Below are 24,030 nucleotides of genomic sequence, written 5' to 3'. Positions count from 1 at the left end.
CTCACCGACATTGAGAGCTCAAGTGGTGAATCCTCCGGCAATGAAAGTGATGATGAGAAGGTTGCCGCCATTGCCATCGATGCTCCATCACCATCATCTTCACCACCATCTACATCCTCTAGACACCTATGCCTCATGGCTAAGGGTGACCGGAAGGTACAAAGTGAGGATGAGAGTAGTGAAAGTGATAGTGAATATGAATCACCTTCTTATGATGAACTTGTAAAATTGCTAAACAAGTACACAAAAGTCATAAGAAAAGCTAGAAGTGAAAATGAAAATCTTGAACTTGAAAATGAAACACTTCTAACAAAGCTTAAGTCTAGTGATGAGCTTAGAGACCAAAATGAGATCATGACCACTAAGCTCAAGGAGCTCAAACTCTCTCTAAAAGAGCTCAAAGAAAAACATGATAAACTTGAGAGTGTTCATGATGAGCTTATCACTAGATATAGAGCAATAAAAGAAGAGCTAACAACTCTAAAAGCAAACTATGACAACCTTGAGATTGCGTATGAACTTGCAATTGAAACACATGTTGCTACTAACAATGTTGCTAAGCTTGATGTAGCCACATCTTGTGATGACTTACTTGTGGAGAGCACAAGCAAATGTGTTGATTGCAAGGGCAAGAAAGTGGTAGTGGCCGAGAGTTATGAGGACACTATCAAGCTCAAAGATGAAATTGTCATGCTCAAGAAAGAGTTGCAAGACCAAGCCAAGCACAAGACCATTGTGATTGAGTCACTTGATCAAGACAAGAAACTTGCATATGAGAACAAGTTACTCAAAGAAGAAAATCAATATCTCAAGCTTGGTTTGATGTATGACAAGCAAGAAGAAGATGAGACATTCATCTTGGATGAGTTAGCAAGCAACAATGACCCAATCATCAAGAAGCTAACTCAAGAGAACAACAAGCTCAAGAAAGAGAAGGAACATTTAACCATGGGGTTAGCAAAGTTCACCAAAGGGAAAGACCTTCAAAGTGAGCTTTTCATGAACACCGTCATGAAGATGGACAAAAGTGGGATTGGCTATAAAGCTCATCAAACAAAGCTCATCAAGTCTCTAGCCACTCATGATCAACCAAGCAAGCCAAAGCCAAAGAGATGCTTTGAGTGTGGTCAAGAAGCACACTTTGCTCATGAGTGTAAGGCACCACTACCACCATCCTTGCCCAAGCATGCAAGACCATTTGCTTTCAATGCTCACTACATTGTAAGAAAAGACAAGTGTGGCAAGGTCAAGGTTAACTTCATGGGGCCGCCCAACAAGCAAAGGCCAAAGAAGATTTGGGTGCCAAAGCAACTAGTAGAGAAGGTCAAGGGCCCTAAGCAAATGTGGGTCCCTAAATCTCAAGCTTGATCTCTTGTGTGTAGGTGAACTACAAGACCGGTGGATCATATTGGGTAATTGATAGTGGTTGCACTCAACATATGACCGGAGATCCCCGGATGTTCACCTCTCTTGATGAAGATGTTGACAACCAAGAGAAGATCACATTTGGTGACAATTCAAAAGGAAAAGTCAAGGGACTAGGAAAGGTTGCTATATCAAATGACAACTCCATCACAAATGTGCTCTATGTGCAATCTTTGAGTTTCAACTTGCTCTCGGTTGGACAATTATGTGACCTTGGATTTGAATACCTATTCAAGAAGAAGGAAGTTATTGTGACCAAGGAAGATGACAATGAAGTGATTTTCAAAGGCTTCCGGCACAACAACTTATATGTAGTTGATTTCTCATCCGATGAAGTTGATGTCAAGACTTGCTTATTCACCAAGACTTCACTTGGGTGGTTATGGCATAGAAGGTTAGCACATGTTGGAATGGGCACACTCAAGAAGTTGATGAAGAAAGAATTGATTAGAGGCTTGAAGGATGTGACATTTGAAAAGGACAAGCTTTGTAGTGCATGTCAAGCGGGCAAACAAGTTGCAAACACTCATCCAACCAAAGCCTATCTCTCCACTTCAAGAGTGCTTGAGCTACTTCACATGGATTTGTTTGGACCAACCACATATGCTAGTCTTGGAGGCAACAAATATTGCGTGGTCATAGTTGATGATTTCTCCCGGTACACTTGGACATTCTTCTTGCAAGACAAAGCCGAAGTTGCATCAATATTCAAGAAGTTTGCAAAGAATGCCCAAAATCAATTTGATGTGAAGATCAAGAAAATTAGAAGTGACAATGGCAAAGAGTTTGACAACACCAACATTGAAGAATATTATGATGAAGTGGGAATCAAGCATGAGTTCTCCTCAACATACACACCACAACAAAATGGGGTTGTAGAAAGAAAGAACCGGACATTGATCACCTTGGCAAGAACAATGCTAGATGAATATAACACTTCGGAGAAGATGAGGGCCGAGGCAATCAACATGGAATGCTATGCTTCAAACCGGCTCTTTCCTCACAAGTTCCTAGAGAAGACACCATATGAGTTGCTCAATGGGAAGAAGCCCGATGTCTCATTCTTTAGAGTGTTTGGGTGCAAGTGCTACATCTACAAGAAGCGCCAACACTTGGGAAAGTTCCAAAGAAGATGTGACATTGGCTACTTGGTTGGCTATTCATCAAAGTCCAAGGCATATAAAGTCTTTAACCATGCCACAAATATGGTTGAAGAAACTTTTGATGTTGAATTTGATGAAACTAATGGCTCCCAAGGAGCAAGTGATAATCTTGATGATGTAGGTGGTGAACCATTTTGGGATGCCATGAAGAACATGCCGGTGGGAGACATCAAGCCTAAAGAAGATGATGATGATGTGCAAGTCATTGAGCCACCATCCACCTCACAAGGTCCACAAGATGAAGACAAGGATGTGAGAGACGCTCATGAAGATACCCAAGTCACTCATGAGCAAGCGGTGGCACAAGCACAAGAAGTTGATGCTCCCCAACCAACCCCTCAAGTGGCGCCAAGAAGAACATCACATCTCCTCCAAGATCACTCTCAAGATCTCATCATCGGGAGTCCATCACGTGGTGTAACTACTCGTTCTAGACATGCTTTATTTATTGAACATCACACTTTTGTGTCTCTTGAAGATGAACCAAAGACTATAGAGGAAGCTCTTCGTGATGCGGATTGGATCATGGCCATGCAAGAGGAGTTGAACAACTTTTCTCGCAACCAAGTATGGACACTTGAAGAGCGACCCAAAGATGCAAGAGTGATTGGAACAAAGTGGGTCTTCCGGAACAAGAAGGATGATCAAGGCAAAGTGGTGCGCAACAAGGCAAGACTTGTGGCAAAAGGCTTTTCACAAGTGGAAGGTCTTGACTTCGGTGAAACCTTCGCACCGGTGGCATGACTTGAAGCAATCCGTATCCTACTTGCATATGCATCTAGTCATGATATCAAGTTATTTCAAATGGATGTGAAAAGTGCCTTTTTAAATGGTTATATTAATGAGCTTGTCTATATTGAGCAACCCCCCGGTTTTGAAGACCCTAGGTACCCCAAGCATGTCTACCGGTTGTCCAAGGCTCTCTATGGCCTTAAACAAGCTCCTAGAGCTTGGTATGAGAGGCTTAGGGACTTCCTCATTGAGAAGGGCTTCAAGATTGGGAAAGTTGACACAACACTCTTCACCAAGAAAATGAATGGGGAAATCTTCATTTGCCAAGTTTATGTTGATGATATTATTTTTGGCTCTACTAATGAAGATTTTTGCAAGGAATTTGGTGATTTGATGTCCAAGGAGTTTGAGATGTCCATGATTGTCGAGCTATCCTTCTTCCTAGGATTTCAAGTCAAGCCAATGAAGGAAGGGGTCTTTATCTCTCAAGAGAAGTACACTCAAGATCTTCTCAAGAGGTTCAAGATGATGGATTGCAAGCCAATCAAGACTCCCATGGCATCAAATGGGCATCTCGACTTGGATGAGGGAGGTAACTCAATTGACAAGACTCTCTATCGCTCCATGATAGGAAGTTTACTCTACCTCACCGCATCTAGGCCTGATATAATGTTTAGTGTGTGTATGTGTGCAAGATATCAAGCAATGCCTATGGAATCTCACTTGATTGCGGTCAAGAGAATTCTTAGGTATCTAAAATTCACACCTTGCCTAGGCTTGTGGTATCCCAAAGGTGCAAGATTCCAACTTGTAGGCTATACCGATTCGGATTATGCCGGGTGCCGGATTGATAGAAAAAGCACATCCGGAGGGTGCCACTTCCTAGGTAGATCACTTGTCTCTTGGATGTCAAAGAAACAAAATAGTGTTACCTTGTCAACGGCCGAGGCGGAATACATTGCCGCCGGTGCTTGTTGTGCACAAATACTCTACATGAAACAAACTTTGCTAGACTATGAAGTAGTACTAGACAAAGTACCTTTGTTGTGTGACAACGGAAGTGTCGTAAAACTTGCAAACAACCCGGTTCAACACACCCGCACAAAACATATTGACATCCGCCACCACTTCCTTAGGGATCATGTTGCTAAAGGTGACATATCTCTAGAGAATGTGGGAACGGAAAATCAATTGGCGGATATCTTCACAAAACCCCTAGATGAAGCTAGGTTTTGTATGTTGAGAAATGAACTTAATGTGCTTGACCTATCCAACTTCACTAAGAGATAAAAGTTGTGTGTTGAATCTTGTAAATAACTTTTGCTTTGCATATCATGCATACTAAATCTAAAATCCAACTTGCATGTAGGGCTTGTCTAACATGGTTAAGATAACCCCCTTGTGTGTGTGAAAAAGCTTAACCTTGGATCAAACTTGACAAGCATTAGTTTACTTTCAAGTATTGCATTACAACTCATATCATATGCATGCTTGTTAGTTGACCGTTTCTTTTCGGTTAATCGTTGAGCATGCGCTGTGTTCGTCCATAGATAGAGGGAGCATTCAAAGCTCATTGTGATTCAAACCCCTAGCTTTATGGCCATACGATGCTCCTTGGTGATTTTCTCGAACTATTTTCATAAAAACTACTAAGCCTATGGCTAAATATTTGAGAAAATTTGAGGGTTTGAGAGAAGTCACTCATACCAGTTCCATTTAGTGTTTAATTGTGTGCTTTTGGAAATGGAACTTGGTTGGGTCAAATTTGGACGTGGTGCTTAGTTTGAAAAGGTGCTCAGAGGAGCACCGGACGATGCACCGGACGCTGCCTCTGTGCGTCCGGTGCGGTGAGTGTGCCAGACTGCACTCACCGGACGCAGGAACAGTGTCCCTGCAGCGTCTGGTGTAGTGCGTCCGGTGCTCACCTGGCGTGACCTGAAGCACCGGACTCTAAGACCAGCGTCCGGTGCCCATCGTCCGGTGCGATGCAGTTTTGCATATCTCTCTGCGCATGAGTCCGGTGGTCATCGGACGCGTCCGGTGCCACATTAAGAGCGTCCGGTGACCCCGTGGCGGGCGGATAAAGCCCGCGCCCAGGGGCTTCGCGCGGTAGTTTTTCTTTCTTCCGCCGACTTCGCCCAAGCCGCCCGTGCCCTAAGACGCCGACTCGCCGCCGCCGTTGTCCGTTCGCCGATTCTCTGGCGTCCTTGGAGGTTTCCCCGCGCCAGATCCGCCGCGGACTCGTCTCCCTCCCTCCTCTTCTCGCGTGGATCTGTTTTCGTGAGATTTCAAGGGTTTGGGTGAGTCCTTTTGATCCATGCCCTTAAGGTGTTTGAGGTTTTGTTTCATTGGATTAGAAAAGGGTTATTGACCTCGATCTTCTTTGTTAACCATGTGCAGCACCTTAAGGAGAAGATACGCGTTCTCGGGCAGTTTCCGATCGTGATATTTCATCCGGAACGCGTCTCGTCCGTGGTTCGTAAGCTATTCGCTCTCGTTTCTCATCTACCCTTGCGATCTATAGGGTTTACTCACCTCTAGTTGTTATAATTTCTTATATATACCCTATCTTGTCTATTCTCTGCAGCGCGTTGTTTTCCATAGTCAGTCAGTTGTTTGTCGGACGCTTGTTTTGCAATGGCTCGTACCAAGAACGTCAGTGGTCCGGCAGCTGGCTCAGGAGGTTCCCCAGGGGGTGATAGTGGAGGTGATCCTCCCCGTCGCTTGTCAGCGGCAGAGAAAGGGAAAGGCAAGAAGCTGGCCACCAAGAAGCGCAAGGCCAGTGACAGAGATGCAGAGGTCGCAGAGGCAGTTGCAGCAGCGGCTGAAGCAGCCGAGAGGGGTGGTCGTTCAGGTGCCCTGAGGATTGGTGATGACCTCACGCCACGGCAGCGGCGTGCAGTTCTTGAGACAGAGGCATTCCATGGATCCCCTCCAGGCACCGTGACGATTGGAGGACAGAGGATTAGGCTCGTGGTTAGGGATTCAGCTCAGGAGGATCCAGACACTGAGACAGAGACCCAGGCAGAGGGACCAGCACAGGAGCAGGAGCAGGAGCAGACCCTCAGGAGGTCGACTCGCGCTCGTACCCAGGCCACTCCTCAGACTGGTACGCAGAGTCAGTCTACCTCCACTGCTCGTGCCACACCAGCCAGAGGGACTCTAGCTTCACGACAGAGGCCAGTCAGGATCCACAGGGATCTTTCTCTTGTGTCAGCCAGAGAGATCCAGCAGCTGTGGTTTGTTCCGTTTCCCACCTAGTTTCCAGCTGCCAGGGATCCCAGAGCCGGTGCCAGGTTCTACACAGTAGTCCAGGAGGACATCTACGAGGCACTGGTTCGCTCTCAGACACAGTTCAGGGAGCACAGAGTGATAGACCTAGAGATACTGGGGAACGTGGTTGGAGCAGACATTTGTCAGTACTTCACCTACCTCCACGGACTTCTAGAGTTACTAGCACTCCCCGGCACTTACTGTGAGCAGTGGGTCAGAGAGTTCTATGCGTCAGTGTGGGTTTCTCCAGATCACAGTTACATCCACTACGCACTGGCGGGGACAGACTACAGAGTGACAGCTCAGAGGGCTAGAGAGGTTCTTGGACTGCGAGCCTCTCCCACCAGGATTCACCAGCTGTGCTACGGGAACGTGGATCCCCCTCGTCGTCCTCACGGTGGTGAGATACCACCGGTTGACTTTGTGGCTCCCTGTTTCCGTCCACCTTTTGGGGAGGGCTCCAGCAGGACAGTGGGAGATTTGACACGCCCAGCTAGGATCCTCGACTTTGTGTTGAGGAAGACTCTTCTCCCCAGGACAGGCTACAGAGACGCCTTCACTCGTATCTAGCAGTGGCTCGTCGCTCACCTCATCTCCCAGACGCAGTTTGACTTATGGGATTTGATCGTCTCGGAGATAAAGGACACCATCTCCGAGAGCTTCAGGGGACGTCGTCAGTTGCCGTACGCACACTGGATTACCCTGCTGATACTTCGTGCTAGGCCACTGCCCCTGCCAGCTCACTTGCAGAGGGAGTTGACAGAGTCCGACACCGTCTTCCCCCACTACGACCCCAGGCAGATGTTGAGAGCGCACCACGACCTTCGCGGTGCACCTCCTCCTCGTGCTCCACGTGGACCGGTGCCCCACCTTATCCTAGGGGCACTCGCAGTACAGCACCAGTTGCAGAGACAGAGGAGCAGCAGGATATAGCTATTGGTGCGTTCGCAGATGCAGAGGCAGAGGGCGAGTTTGACTTCGCCTCAGATAGTTCTGATGATGACTATCAGCCGCCAGTGACAGATCTCCCTCCCAGAGCACACGACCACGAGGCAGGCGGTTCTTCAAGTGCTTCAGACCCCGCCCTGCTTGCTATCTTAGAGGGGATGAGGGCAGATCAGCGTCGTGTAGCTGAGGAGCAGGCGAGGCGAGACAGGGATCAGGCTGCCATCAATGCAGCCATGCAGGCCAGGCAGGATGAGCTCCAGCATCAGCTTCTCACCTTTCAGGAGCAGCAGCTTGCTTTCCAGGCCCAGCAGACAGCGATGATGGCCGCTCTCATGGCCGCCTCAGGGATTCAGCTACCGCAGATTCAGCTCCCAGGCACGTCGACTGTCAGGCCACCTACTCCTGCGCATCAGACTCAGAGTCAGTCACAGCAGCCTCTCCAGCTACCAGCTCAGAGTCAGCCGTTCTCGACGCCACAGCACCAGGTCTCCTAGGGTGCTATTTCTTCAGGCTTTGAGCAGGTACCTCAGTTCACTCCTCTCCGCTCTGGCTTCACTCCTCAGTCAGCGTCAGCGTCACAGCTTGTGTGGGACTCCTAGACAGATCCGCACCTCAGCTTCACCTACAGTGCTCTGACTGGTGACCCTTCGCCTCCTCCTCTGCAGGCCCCTGCAGTCTTTACGGTGCCAGTTACCACTACAGAGCTTCTGTCGTCGTCTGTAGCGTCGTCCGAGCAGCTTGCACCGTCTTCTACAGTACTAGAGACGACAGCTACCATGACCGAGCCCGTGCCTGCTTCGTCAGCCGGACTCGAGCAGCCAGCACAGCCTGTGACAGCTCCAGAGCAGACCCGGACCGCTTCACCAGCTCCTGCAGCTTCAGAGGGTCACTCCACCTCCTTTGCCTCGACGGCCGACAGTTCAGATGATGCAGCTCGCTTCGTGGCCGTGCCGAGGAACTCCACTGCTCCGCCTCCTCCACCATCTTCTTAGGTTTTTGGCGCTTGATGCCAAAGGGGGAGAGAGTGCGTATGAGAGTTAGGAGTTAGGGGGAGCTAGAGAGGGTGTTTAGGTGTTTATTCTTTTGAGCTACTTTTTATGTGTGCTACTTTATCTTTATCATGCATCACGTTTACTTTCATGCATTGCACTTGTGTGAGATACTATGGTTGTGAGACATGACTTGTGGTTATTGTGATATCTTTTTGTCATGCGTTTTGGCTCATATTACTTTTGCTTCCGCGTTTTACTCCGATGTACTTATGAGCCTTATGTTTATATTCTGTCGTATATCTCTCACATATTTGGATGCAGGATATTGGACTTGGTTGATATAAGCATGACTAATCCCTTTGCTCTTATTGTAACATGCTTATTGAAACCAAGTCACTTTAAAAACCTCAACTCTCTTCATACACGAGGTTGTCATCAATCACCAAAAAGGGGGAGATTGAAAGAGCATCTAGGCCCCTAGTGATTTCGGTGATTAATGACATTATTGATTACTATGACTAACGTGTGTTTTGCAGAGGCAAAGTCATAAGTAAGGTCATGGTAAATAGGTACTCGATGGACAGGGACGTACATGCCTACTTAATAGTGGAAATCGTTTCAGTTTTCAAAGGATGGATGGACATCGTCAAGACTAGACTAGGTCTAAGTGCCATATGGTGAAGAAGGGCACTTAGAGTAGTTTAGGACTTTGTTTTCCTTTGACCGTACTATTAAGAGGGGCTTTGATCTAGTAGCTTGACTTAGGCAAGGCTTTAGGTTTAGGTGTGGTGCACACTTGGTAAACCTAGCACTAGGCAGCTCAGAGATAGTCCTTAGATCGAGAGGAACCAACTTCGTTTTGGAGCGATCAGGTTTCGACGAAGTATGGGTGCCCAAAGGGGCACCGGACGCTACACCGGACGCTCTGTGAGTGCGTCCGGTGAGGTCCTTAGCCGTTGGAACAGCGTGGTGCTTAGGGTTAGGCACCGGACGTTAACACCGGACGCACCGGGTAGCGTCCGGTCCCATACCCAGGGAGGTTGCAAGCCTTCCCTGAGCACCGGACGCTAGCACCGAACGCACCAGGTAGCGTCCGGTCCCATGCGCAGGGAGCTTGTAAAGTTCCCTCGAGCACCGGACGGTGCACCGGACGCTGGGAGTTAGCGTCCGGTGACCTGTCAGAGAGAAGTACAGGTAGCCGTTATGAAGCACCGGACGCTCGTTGCAGTGCGTCCGGTGCAACATAATGTGCGTCCGGTGACCCCGTTTTCAGTGGAAAACGGTTGGTCGACCTTTGGACTTCGTGGATAGTATTTATACTCCTCCACCTCGTCCATGAGAGGTCTCTTGCCCATTTGAACATCAGAGAACCTTGTTGTGGAGCAAGAGATTTGCAAGAGCCTAGAGAGGATTGAGATTTGAGTGTTTTCTTGAGAGAATCCTTCTCTAGTGAGTTCCAAGAGTCAAGTGTGCATCCACCACTCTCTAGAGCCTTGTTTGGGCCAAGTGAGAGTTCTTTGCTTGTTACTCTTGGTGATCGCCATCACCTAGACGGTTCGGTGGTGATTTGAGGCACGAAGACCACCCGGAGTTCTTGTGGGTGGCTCGTGTCAAGCTTGTGAGCGGTTTTGGGCGATTCACCGCGACGGAGTGTCAAAGAATCAGCCCGTAGAGAGCACTTGGTCCTTGCGCGGACCAAGGGGGAGCAAGACCCTTGCGCGGGTGCTCCAACGAGGACTAGTGGAGAGTGGCGACTCTCCGATACCTCGGCAAAACATCGCCGAGCACTTTCTTCCACTACTCCTTTACTTTCTAGCATTTACTTTGTGCTTTTACATTCTTAGAATTGCCATGCTAGAATAGGATTGGAACTAGGTTGCAAAACTTTTATCCGGTAGCTCTCTAGGTAACACTAGGCACAAGGGGTTGAATTGGAGCTTGTAGGTTGCTTAAATTTTTAGAGAAGCCCAATTCACCCCCCTCTTGGGCATCTTGATCCTTTCAATGCCTTCTCTCAAAATATATGGTATTTATGGTATAAGGCATAGTGACATTGCCTTCTCTCTCACCCTACTCTAATAAGGCTTTAATATCTGGAGCTCATAGGTGGGAGATAAAGTATACATACTTACAAGACATTTATTGCATAGTCAAACCATGGATCCAAAGAAACAAGTCAATAAGTTTAATCAAGATGTGCATGTGTGGCGAATGAATGGTGTATGCTGATGACAATGGTGGAAGTCTAATTCTACTTTTGCTCTTTGAGGGGATATACCTTCCTTGCTTTTTTAAACTTTATGAGGAGAATGAGATGCGCTATATTTTCTTTTTTTTTTCTTTCCTCTCAGGTGGGTATCTTGTACCCCTAATTCTACTGTCGGACACTTGTCCATTTTTACCTCTCGTGTCACTTTTTCTTTTCTTTCGAGGTTCCGGGCACTTGCCCCTTTTTATTTCCTCGTATCTCTTTTTTTTCTTCTTTTTTTAGAGCACTCATCTCTTGAGATAATATAGCAAGTGGTAGTAACAAGATAACTTGAGCATTTATTTCACAAGGGACAAACAGAAATATTTTTGGCTATTCTCTCCCGGATTTGGAGTAGAATATTTTTGGGTGATTCTGGAGATGGAAATGGATGGATATATGTGGATGGTACTTCCGGAGTAGAAGTAGCATATATGAGTGAACGTGCAAGTGAATCTTGATTTAACCACATGACAGGCTCCTAAGGGTCTACACAGCTTGACCACACTCAATGCTCATAAGCAGTAAATAGTAAATGTGTGGCTCAAAGTCTAGCAAGCATGTATATATGGCTGTGGTAGGAATTTAAAACTCTCATCATACAGGAACTCATCATGCAATATTTTAAAGATTTTCAAAGATAAAATTCTCCAGAATTCTAGCATCTCTAGGAACAGATAAACAGCAGCTCAACCTTCCCATATCGTATCCGTTAACAACTTAGACTTCAGATCAAGTTTTCATCCCACAAGTTTAGGTCTAGAGCAACCTTTAAATTATAACAATTATATCTAAACTTAAGAGAGAACTTAAAATGTGCAAATTAGGCAGAGCAACTATTCATCATATCCATGCTAGAGTTTTATTATTAAGATACAGATTAGCATAGCCACTTTATTTATTTATTAAACACACTAAGCAAAATATATAAGCATAAAATATTTATTTGGTTTTTCCATAATTATGTATATCTATATTTTAATATAGTATAAGTATAAAGATAAATAAATAGAAATACTTATCGGGATAAATGGGGGTGCTCTCCCCAAGCTGAATTTTGATGTAATTTCCCTTGATGTAGCTAGCAGGTGGCAGAGGTGTATTTGAAAGTCAACAACATTCTAACAGCGATTAGAATGTCCTCCGTCTGCTAGTCTTCTTGATTCTTAAATTCTGCGGAGCTCAAATAGACAACAAAGCTTGTGGAACTGATTAAGTGTTAGCATAAATATCTAACCTTTATCATGTTGAGACTCCTTAATAATTATTACTCCCTATTTTTATATTTTCGTTTTATAAAGCAGAAATGAAATATTTATTTATTTTATGCCACCACAGTGAATGTACTTATGGGTTTTATGCCACTCGTATACTCACATGGGGCTTACTGTTTTTCAAATTTTTATTTTCTGTTTAAGATAGTATGAACTTAATTAACTAAGTAGACTATTTGAAATAATTGAAAGGGAAAGGATAACTACCAAGTTTACCTCTTGGCAAGGCGTTCGGTGTTTTTAAGTCCTCCGAATGGGACTCTCCGTTTTCTCAATTGTCCTGGGATTCAATGGGTGGCGTAGTCGGTACTTCCGGCGGCGCCTCCTCTTCATGTATAGTTATCTTCTCTTTCCATACCTGACTCAGTGCTACGGTCTCCTCTGGATAATTCTGTTTAAACTCTACGTCTTCTGACCTTATTACTTCTCCTTCATAGTCTGCCCATCCGTCCTTGATGATTTGCCTCCTCTGGTTGCGGTTGCGTTCTTTTCTTACCTGCTTAGATTCTTCAAAGATGTAGTTAGGGTCAGTAAAATAACGGCGTACCTTCTCTGAGGGGAAGTGCATATGGACTTCTCTAGTTCCAATGTAGATAATTGCTTTAACGGTGCTGAGGAACGGTCTTCCAAGAATGTTGGGTGGATCGTACTCGTCTTCTCCCATGTCAATAACCTGAAAGTCTGTGTAGACAAAATGATCGTCTATTTTGACTGGGACATCAGTTACTGTTCCTTTAACTTCTCGAAACGTCTGATCTGCCATCTGGAGCTGAATGTATGTTGGTCTTAGGGGCATGGTTCCGAACAAGAGCCGATAGGTGACTGCGGCCATTATGTTGACGCCCGATCCTGTGTCGCAAGTCGTCTTGTAGGAGTTGTATCCATTTATGGAGCAATAGATGCTTGGCATTCCTGGGTCGTCCTTCTTGGTCAAAAATGGTGACTTAAGTTGGTGATCTTGACCTCCATGAACTGCAGTGACCATCTTAGCTGACTCGGTCCACACTTGCTTGTTCCTGTTCCTCCTGTTGGTCCTCTTCCTTGATTCACGTCTGGATTGATTTGGGATTTGTGTAGTCTTGTTCTTGAAGAAAAACGTCTCCTTCCTCCCTTTGATGTAGAAACTGATCTTGGCAGCACTGGCGTAGATGACAGCTCCCGAGGTGTTTAAGAATGGCCTCCCTAAGATGATAGGTGCCCTCTCATCATTGTCGGTCTCTACCACTACGAAGTCTGCTGGGGCGTACAAGGTACCAACTCGGACACAAAGGTTCTTCAATATTCCTTTTGGAAAACTTATCGTCTGATCTGCAAACTGCAAACACATGGTTGTTTCTAATAAAGAATATGTAAAGAATTTTTCATAGAGTACCCTGGGTATAATGTTGACACTAGAGCCAAAGTCGCAGAGTGCTTCTGGAACGTCCACCATGCCGATGGAGATCGGGATGACGGGGCGTCCTGGATCGCCTCTCTTGACCGGCAGAAGGTCAGTAGTGAATTCAGTGACGGGGTTACTCCAATTATTACCTGCATCAAACATGTCTACAAGATTTACAGATTCTAATCCTTCCGGTTGTGATGGTATACCGGGGTTAGTAGCAGGAACAACAGCAACTATTTGATTTAACTGAGATTCAATCCTTTTATTAAAGCTAATTTGATTCTTGATGGCAGTAGAGAAATTATCTATTCTATTATTTATATTTTCTAGCATTTTATCATTGGATGCCAATTTCTTAGATAGGTTATCCATTAACTTTCCTTAATTAGACACTAACTCTCTCAAAGGTGGAAAATTATTATTATTATTGTAAGAATTGTTACCTTGATAATTACCTGAGTAGTTAGGCCTCTGTTGATTCCAACCTTGATTTTGTTGAGGACGGTTGTAGTAGTAGTAGTTGTTGTTGTTGATGTAGTTCACATCCTCAAGCATCTTAGGGCAGTGATTGCCTGAGTGTCCAGTATCTCCACACTCCTCACAAGTCATGTGAGAGTCGTAGATGTGCATAACTTCCTTCTTATCTCCAGCTCTATCGTCGAGCTTCTTCATGAGCAGGTCTAGCTTTGCAGACAACATGTCTACCTCCTTGAGCTGATGCATACCTCCACCTCTCTTGCGTGTCTGGGTCCTCTCTTCATTCCAGCTTTGATTGGACGCCATCTTCTCCACAAGAGCTGTGGCTTCTGATATGGTAAGTGATAAGAATGCTCCTCCAGCTGCAGCATCCATAGTCTCTCAGGCACTGTTGCCGAGCCGATGATAAAATGTCTGCATTAGTAGCCAACTCTCCATTCCATGATGGAGACATTCTAGGATGTAGTCTTAGAAGCGCTCCCATGCTTCTAGAACAGATTCATCATTTTGTTGCTGAAAACTTGTAATCTTCCCACGGAGAGCATTGGTCTTGCCCATGGGAAAGAACTTAGCCAAGAAGTTTGTTGAGCAGAGTGCCCACATAGTATTCTTCCCCTTTGTAGCGTAGAACCACTGCTTCGCTCTCCCTAACAGTGAGAATGGGAAGAGGCGAAGTAGTATAGCATCTCTAGAAACTCCTGATATGGTGAATGTGTTGCAAATCTCCAGGAAGTGTTGGAGATGAGCACTAGCATCTTCGTGTGCCTTCCCACAGAACTGGTTGGATTGCACCATGTTGATAAGTCCAGGCTTGAGCTCAAAGTTGTCGTCGATCTCTGCAGTAGGTCCAGTGCGGATGTTGTCCGTAGTGGGAGCTCACAACTCGCGGATTGATTTGTTCGCCATGGCTTCGAACTCTGAAGACAAGTTCCGGTGATCTTGTTGATTGGATGAAACTTCTTGCTGAAGTGTTGATGATCTCTTCTTGAGCTTGGCTCTTGTCTTCTTGAATAATGCTTCGGGATTGTCAACAAAATTTCCTGGAAGATGTCTTCTATTCATACATTCCCCTGCATAAGATAAAATAGAAAAATATCGGGGTAAAACTGTATGAGAGAATAGATAAGCTCAATCATATTAGTGATGTGAATGATAACTCCAAATCCTTTATTCCATTCCTGATTATTAATCAACCTTCCCCGGCAACGGCGCCAAAAATGCTTGTTGGGTATTCTTAACATCATTACCAAAAGTAGACAGTTTTCTAATTCTAGTAACGGTGCCAAAAATGCCAAACCTATCCCTCATACCACTTAAGCCAAGTTGTCATCCCCAGCATGACATGAGAGACACGGTATTGAAATATGCAATTGCTCTTCTAAATAAATAATGAATGGGATCTGCATGCGCACAGATTAATACCGATGTAGCATTTTAACCGGGAAGTATTCCAGGTATCGTTATTTATATTTTTTACCACTGGGAAGGGATTAGCAATCATCAATATTGATTACAGAATAAAATATAAGATTGAGTATCTATCATTGCATATATAATTGAGAACATTTATCTAACTCTTTCATACAGGGGTAAGAGTCACATAAAAGATATATGAAGTAATAAATAGTGACAAAGATAATTAATTTGATCAGCATAACTTAGCCACATAATAAATATGATAAGCACCTCAATTAGATACTCTAGAAAGTCATTAGCATGGAATTATAACGAACTACAAGAATATTTCCTAAGTTATTCTCAACTATATAGTCTAGCATTATCATAATTAGTGCAAGCATACTTAGCAATCATTGTGAGACAAGACTACGCCCATGCATAGTGATATTAGCAAGGTAAATGAGAAACATAGCAATCACTCCCCTGTAATAATGTTGCTCTGCCAGCCCAATACTTGAGAGGGGGACTATATAAGAATCAATGAAGCTGTCACTATCACGAACTACCCCACGATCTGGCATATTGGGTACAATCGCAGATAAATACGGTATAAGCACCACGCCTACACAATATCTATCATTTACCCATGGATCCGATGGATAAACGCTATACGATTCTAAGCATGTATATAGATCCAATCTTACTAAGCCAAGTACATAACTATGATAAACTAAGAACAATATAATCTTGAATATAAGCAAGTAGAGCAAAGTCATAAGCAATATATTGAAGTAGAACAAAGTCATATTCATAATATTGAAGAACAAAGATAATTAGAAAGCAATTAGAAGCACAATTAGAGAATTACCAAAAATCCTCTTGACAGATCCGGAAACCAATCGAAGATTGACTCCTTCTAGTTCTAATCCTATGTAGCTATGCTAATCTAGATATCTAATTGATGTGGTGGCTCTAATCTTGATCAGGGGCTTCTTCTCCCTTGAAGAATAATGAATTAGGGTTGAGAGGCTCTCTCCTCCAGGGGCCAGGGGGTCTGGTTTTATAGTCCCTTCAAGTGAATATGGGCCGTTGGATCAAACCGACATTGATTGAATGGTTATCCTTGATCCTTTAGGTCGGTGGAGATCTCCCGAGAAACAGAGTCCTGATTGGACTCCAACAGAGGGCGGGCGCCCAGGGCAGGAGGGCGGGCGCCCTGCCTCTGGCCTCGTTCGGCCTCCGCTTTCTTCCCGTGGCTTCTAGAGTTTTCTAGATGTAAGATAATTGCGCGGCACGTTAATATCTCTATGTAATCCCGACGTGAGGGCCTTTCTTCCGTATTTCCTGATATCCCCCTGCGAAATAGACAAACACCAAAACTCGTGGAATTCTGTCAGATAAAATCCTAAGTCTAGATGTTGATTTCATTTGAATCCTTTTTTTATTTATTTGATAATTAAATTTGATACTTAAGGACCGTCAACAGCTGCTTCTTCTGACCATCACCAGAGTCTACCTCTAGGTACCTAGAGGATTTACACTTCGCACAATAATTTGCATCCTTGTGTTCTGTCCTAAATAGGACGCACCCATTCGGACAAATATGTATCTTGTCATATGGCATCTTCAGCATACGAAGCACTTTCTCTGCCTCGTACAAGTTCATCGACAAAGTATGCTTCTCCGGTAGCATGGTGCCAAACACGGCCAACATCTTATCGAAGCCTTCTCGACTTAGGTTTAACTCGGCCTTCAACCCCATTAAGCGTCCAATCACATCCAGCTGAGAAATCATTGTACGCTCGTGAAGGGGTTTTTGTGCCGAGTCCAACATTTTGTAGAAGCCCTTTGCGGAGTCCTCCATCTCCTCCCTCTCACGTTGTTCAGCAAAGTGAGCTTGGTGGGTGTCATCTAACATGTCTGCTACCCCAGCATCATCATCATCAAAAGCCTCGAGCCGTGGTCTGACCACCTCCGCTCTTATACGATCTGCTTCACCATGGTAGATCCACCGATGGTAGCCAGACGTATAACTATTGAACACAAGATGTCTACTCATGGTCTTCTTGTCTACCTTTCACATGTTGTCACATTTTATACAGAGACACCACACTAGAGAATGTCCTCCTGCTGCTGGGCCAAATGCTTGTTTCAAGAAAAGATCAACCCCCTTCACCCATGCAACGTCATAGTCATTCCCGCTTCTCCAGCCCGTGTACATCCACTCACGATCCTCCATCCTTTAACATTTACATCACATAGTATTGTGACCATCAATTGCATCTACGCGGTGTTCCTACTGTCTAATAGGTGAGGATAGGTCCTAATCCCACCCGCAGATACGTAGATGAGTTAGTTTCCATGGTCGAGTCCTGTCCGAGATAAAATTTCGGCAGCACCTCCTTGTCGTTCTCCCGATACACGTCCTGCAAAGGAGAGTGTGTATCCGGAGAACAACAGGGAGGTGATGTCGAAACTTTGTCTCGAACAGGACCTGACCATGGAAACTAACTCATCTACGCATCTGCGGGCTGTCCAAAAAATATGGACAATCCAAAACAGATACGGTCGAAGATATGCAAAGATCCACGTACCTACGACCGTATCTCTTTCGGATGGGAGACGCCTAACTAGGTCACGTGATCTACGACAACAATAAGAAAGAGAGGCTATTTATACCTAGGGTGTCGGTGAAGTCAGGCTACCGGTGTAGTGCGAGTCGACACAGTGGTGAGGCGACGCAGTGCAGGCAGAACCGCGACGCCGACGAAGACAAATGGAGATGTCTGGGTTTTGGACATCTAACGTCGCAACTTACTCGAAAACGATTGAATTTTTTACCATAGCCTACACATGTGTCAATATGAAGCCTCGTCAAGTTTCGTGATTTTCTGAGAAGTGGCTAATCATGTCACGCGCAAAAGATGCGTGGAATTTGATTCGAGTTTGTGCGTAGGGACTCCACACACATCAAATAACATGAATAACATTTTTTGAAAGACTACAGTTAATTATATCATGCACTTGCAGTTCAAATTTATAACAGCGGAAAAAATTACGACGAATTGAAATAAATTCAAGAAATATATATAAAAAAGTGAAATTTGTGCCAATTTTTAAAATTGTGTTTAAAATAATGTGATTTGTGCCCACAAAAAAATTTGACTCAAAAATCCAAAAAAAAATTCTTTGCCGAGGGCTAAGCATGCCCCTCGTCAAAGAATTTTGAAAAAAAAAAAGTTAAAAACCTTTGCCGAGGGCCTGACGGCAGGCCCTCGGCAAAGGCTGACGGGGCTCGGTCACACTAAAATTGCCGAGGGCGTCTTTGCCGAGGGTCGAGGCCTTCGGCAAAGGCGTATTTAATTTGCCGAGGGCCTCAGTTGGCGGCCCTCGGCAAAGAAGGTCTTTGCCGAGTGTCCGAGATTTGGCCCTCAGCAAAGCCTCAGGCCCTCGGCAAAGAACGAGTTTCCAGTAGTAAAAAGAATATCACCTCGAATCCTAAAATACATATATAAAGATATGCAAGCACCTATGTTAAGTCAATAAATTAACACACACGGTTACCACAAGAAACCTAACTAGTTGAGTTGTGCCCACATTTTAAAAGTTGAATATTTGTAGTGTCCCCCTATGTATAATTGCCGGCTCCGCCACTGCAGGAGGATGAAACTCTCTTGCATATATAATTGTATTGCTTTATTACCAACTCAAGATGACTCATAAAATTAAAAATGTCTTTTTTTGCGACTACAGAATTAATTAAAATGTCTATATGAAATAATAAGTGAATGAAACAATGTATTGATAATGATTGGTTTATCCATATTTTATTACATTATACGTTCTCGAAAACAACACTGGAAACTCTTCGTCGTGTAAAACAAAGGAGAAATAAATTAACTATGTTGGGATTAGAGAATGTACTGCAATAATGTGCCAGATGGGGCTAGACACTAGTACCATGTACCTATATATGATGACCCGTACCAACTGGTTCCGCATATGCATATATATGTTTTCTTCTTGTTCTCGCGTGCTACAGAGCCTAAAGCTGAGTGCTGAGAGTGACGACGACCAAGAGTCCGGCCGTCTGCCTCGGTTGGCCGGCGCGGCCATGGCGAGCGCCAAGACGAAGCTGCGGCTGCAGGAGAGGGTCCCGCTCCCACGCACCGCGTGGAAGCTGGCTGACCTTGCCGTTCTCTTCCTGCTCCTGGCCCTCCTCGCTCGCCGTGCGTCCTCGCTGGTGGCGGCTGGCGGTGCCGGCGCGGCGCCGGCGTGCACCTGGTGCTGGGTCGCCGCGCTCATCTGCGAGGCATGGTTCACGGTGGTGTGGCTCCTCAACATGAACGCCAAGTGGAACCCGGTCCGCTTCGACACGCACCCTGAACGCCTCGCCGAACGGTGAGTTTGTGTAGTGGTGGCAGGTACTGTACACCACCAAGACGATACGTAGTTTTTTTTTGGTCAATCTGATGCGTTCAATGATTTATTTGTCAGGACCGACGAGCTGCCGGCGGTGGACATGTTCGTGACGACGGCGGACCCGAAGCTGGAGCCGCCGCTGGTGACGGTGAACACGGTGCTGTCGCTGCTGGCGCTGGACTACCCCGCGGGCAAGCTGTCGTGCTACGTCTCCGACGACGGGTGCTCGGCGGTGACCTGCTACGCGCTGCGCGAGGCCGCCGAGTTCGCCAAGCTCTGGGTGCCCTTCTGCAAGAAGCACGGCGTCAAGGTCAGGGCCCCCTTCGTCTACTTCTCCGAGCGTGGCGGGGCCGCAGCCGACGACGACGACGACGTTGTTGAGTTCTTGCGCGCTTGGACGTCCATGAAGGTTGGTACTGTAAATTTTATTCGGTGTAGTCAGTAATTAACATACGCTGTACACGCTTACGTGCCAGTGTCTGATCGTGTTTGTTGCATCTAGAACGAGTACGAGGAGTTGGTACGCCGGATCGAGAACGCCGAAGAGTACTCTTTAGTCCGGCGTGCCGACGGCGAGTTCGCCGAGTTCGTGGGTGCTGACCGCAGGAATCACCCGACCATAATCAAGGTAGAGCAGCCATGATGAAACGCGTGCCCATCTCGTTGCTTTGTTTTTTCTTGCTAACCGCGTGTTCAGGTGCTCTGGGACAGCAGCAATCAGGATGCTGCAGGCGATGGGATCCCAAGCCTCGTATACGTCTCCAGGGAGAAGAGCCCCACACAGAACCACCACTTCAAGGCCGGAGCCATGAACGTCCTGGTACGTACGTCATCGGTGTTCAGTCCCATTTAACTGGCAAGGCAACGGCAACGGCAACGGCATGGCATGCATCAAGGCAACTGATGAGTGGAGAGGTGACTTCTGAGCCTGAACATTTGCCTGTGTGCATGCACTGCAGACGAGGGTGTCCGGCGTGGTGACCAACGCTCCCATCATGCTGAACGTGGACTGCGACATGTTTGCAAACAACCCGCAGGTGGCTCTCCACGCCATGTGCCTTCTCCTGGGCTTCGATGACGACGTCCACAGCGGCTTCGTCCAGGCGCCGCAGAAGTTCTACGGCGCCCTCAAGGACGACCCTTTCGGGAACCAGCTGCAGGTCATATTCGAGGTAACGTATGTACACGTCCCTATCACTATCATAGCATAGTACTCGATCGATCACCAAAGAGATCGAAACGCTGTGTTAGCTTGTATATATCGACAACTTTGTCGTCTGTGTTGGTGAGCTTATGTTTCTTTTTTTTTGATGAAATTGGGTGAGCTTATGCAGAAAGTTGTATCCGGAGTTGCCGGAATTCAAGGCATATATTACTGTGGGACGGGTTGCTTTCACCGTAGGAAAGTCATGTACGGCGTGCCACCAGACAACGCCGCCGCCACCACCACCAGCATGAAAGGTGACAAAAACTTTGGCACTGTCGAACGAATAAGTGCTCCACAACTGTATTCTCTGATTCAGTCTATGCAAACTCTGGCAAGCAGATTCACCGTCTTACAAGGAGCTACAGAACAGGTTTGGCAGATCGAATGAACTGATCGAGTCAGCGAGGAGCATCATTTCAGGGGACATGTTCAGAATCAGAACACCAACTGTGGTGGTGCCAGACCTAACGAGTCGCATCGAAGCAGCCAAACAAGTCTCTGCCTGCAGCTACGAGACCGGCACGAGCTGGGGTCAGGAGGTTGGCTGGGTCTACGGGTCCATGACCGAGGACGTTCTGACCGGGCAGCGCATCCATGCCGCTGGCTGGAGGTCGGCGATCCTCAACCCTGACCCGCCGGCGTTCCTCGGCGGTGCGCCCACCGGCGGGCCGGCAAGCCTCACCCAGTACAAGAGATGGGCGACGGGCCTGCTGGAGATACTCCTCAGCCGCCATAACCCTATCCTCCTCTCCGCGTTCAAGCGCCTCGATTTCCGGCAGTGCGTCGCCTACCTAGTCATTGACGTGTGGCCCGTCAGGGCACCTTTTGAGGTGTGCTACGCATTGCTCGGACCTTACTGCATCATCGCAAACCACTCCTTCCTGCCAAAGGTTACGGTAAAATCGATCTTAATTTCTACCAAGAGTACAATGTATTGTACCATTTCAGCCCTGGATGAATTCTCATCTTGTTGTCAATGTGATGCAGGCGTCAGAACCGGGTTTCCTCATCCTGCTGGTCCTGTTCCTAGGTTACAACGTGTACAACTTGGGTGAGTACAAGGACTGCCGGCTCTCGGTGCGCGCCTGGTGGAACAACCACAGGATGCAGCGGATCGTGTCGTCCTCCGCCTGGCTGCTCGCGTTCCTCACCGTCGTCCTCAAGACGCTCGGCCTCTCGGAGACGGTGTTCGAGGTGACGCGCAAGGAGCAGAAGAGCTCGTCTGATGGTGGTGCGGACGCCGACGACGCCGACCCGGGGCGGTTCACCTTTGACTCGTCGCCGGTGTTCGTCCCGCCGACAGCGCTCACGATGCTGAGCATCGTCGCCGTCGCCGTTGGAGCGTGGAGGCTGGTCGCCGGTGCGGGGGAAGAAGGCGTGTCCGGCGGCTCGGGCGTCGGGGAGCTCGTGTGCTGCGGCTGGCTGGTGCTCTGCTTCTGGCCGTTCGTGAGGGGGCTGGTCGGCGGCAGGGGGAGCTACAGCATCCCCTGGAGCGTAAGGCTGAAGGCTGCCCTGCTCGTGGCCGCGTTCGTGCACTTGTCCACACGGAAGTAACTTTCGCCGGCGTCGTCAGAATATGCATTATGCATGCAATGGTTGATGTGACGGGAATCAATCAACCGGGAAACATGTCCATGCTTGAATCTTGTTAGATCCTTAATTATATTATCATTGATACGCCAAAACCTACTTAAGGGCTTAGATGCACCAACGGCGACTGGTATCTAGCTAGCCTTGCTGCCCTGAACGTTCGAACAAGTCTATGAGTCTGTGATCCTACTACTATAACTGTAGGCGGGTATTAGGATAATAGTATAGTCTAGCTTCTTGTACACAAGAAGTTTTACTTTAGTTGTACTACAAGTTGTACTTTCTTTGTACATGGCTATATATATATGAAAGGCATCCCCCATGATGGTTGTATATGGGGATTCCTCCCTACCCTTTCTACATGAACATAATGGAAAATCAAAAGTTGAGGCTGGTAGCAAGTTAACGTTCGGCCGGTCTAGCAGTGAGCAAGAAGCACAAGCCCTGTAGAGCTGTAAGACCATGATCGGCGCTAGCACCATGCATGTTGCTATCTAAGTGTTTAGGCATGGTATATGGCGAGTCCAATTCTAAAACGAATTGTAAATAACCACGCATGAAAATGCATGGTGTGATCGTTAAATAATTCTCTGAGCTGCAACCTGCAAGTCGTTAAGATAACCATGCAGCCGGCTGAATTTCTAATAACTAGAAAAAAATATACACATGCGCACATCTATTTACGAGAAGCTATATATTTTGGCCTTGTTTAGTTCTATTTTTTTTGCAAAATAAACACTATAGCACTTTCGTTTGTATTTGACAAATACTCCCTCCATCCTATAATGTAAGTCATTCCAAAAATTTTGGTTAAACGTGAAAATGCTTTGACTCTCCAAGATTTTTGGAATGACTTACAATTTGAGATGGAGGGAGTATTGTTTAATCATGGACTAACTAGACTCAAAAAATTCATCTCATAAATTACAAATAAATTGTGCAATTAGTTATTTCTTTTATCTATATTTAATGCTTCATACGTATGATGCATGATTCGATGTGAATGGAAATTTAAGAAATTTTGCAAATTTTTTTGTGAACTAAAACAAGGCCTGACCTTTCTATGGAGGAGTCCGGACTTCAAGAAGCACCCGGGCCGACGCGTACGGGACCGCCTAGCCAATGATTCGCCTGCAGTGCATCTGTGCATGAATGCACGCGATCCGGGGTCACGACGTCAGTGCAGCTGATATATAGATGCCGTAGTTTTATTTAAGGATAGGAATCGTGTTCTAAATAAATATATGTGGTTTTTCTCTATGCTAATTTAATAAACTAAATAAATAATTTCTTCTTTAATTTTTTTATTTAGTTTATTTAGTTACACTAAATAAAAAACTGTGAGTATTTATTTGGAGGGCCATCTCATCCTTAGTTTTGTTTAGATGTTGTGACGGAGCAATGGTTAATAATTGTTCAATGTGAGCATACGTCAGAAACTACTGAGCTGCCATCTATATCCCAGATGACTGACTCCATTTGGACTGGGATTAGCGT

At 46.1% G+C, this 24,030-nt stretch overlaps 1 protein-coding gene across 1 annotated transcript; it reads left to right on the top strand.

The window, feature by feature from the left end:
- Nucleotides 19,372–22,848, top strand: LOC8077609 (cellulose synthase-like protein H1). Its single transcript, XM_021463400.1, is given in 8 exon segments — nt 19,372–19,719; nt 19,822–20,145; nt 20,239–20,364; nt 20,434–20,556; nt 20,696–20,908; nt 21,071–21,188; nt 21,280–21,833; nt 21,931–22,848. Coding segments are annotated over 8 exon segments (2,316 nt in total). The 5' UTR covers nt 19,372–19,428; the 3' UTR covers nt 22,498–22,848.

Source organism: Sorghum bicolor, chromosome 6 (assembly GCF_000003195.3).
Source record: "Sorghum bicolor cultivar BTx623 chromosome 6, Sorghum_bicolor_NCBIv3, whole genome shotgun sequence".
Lineage (NCBI taxonomy): Eukaryota > Viridiplantae > Streptophyta > Magnoliopsida > Poales > Poaceae > Sorghum > Sorghum bicolor.
Note: the sequence above shows the minus strand (reverse complement) of the source record. Positions and strands in the feature narration are given on the sequence as shown.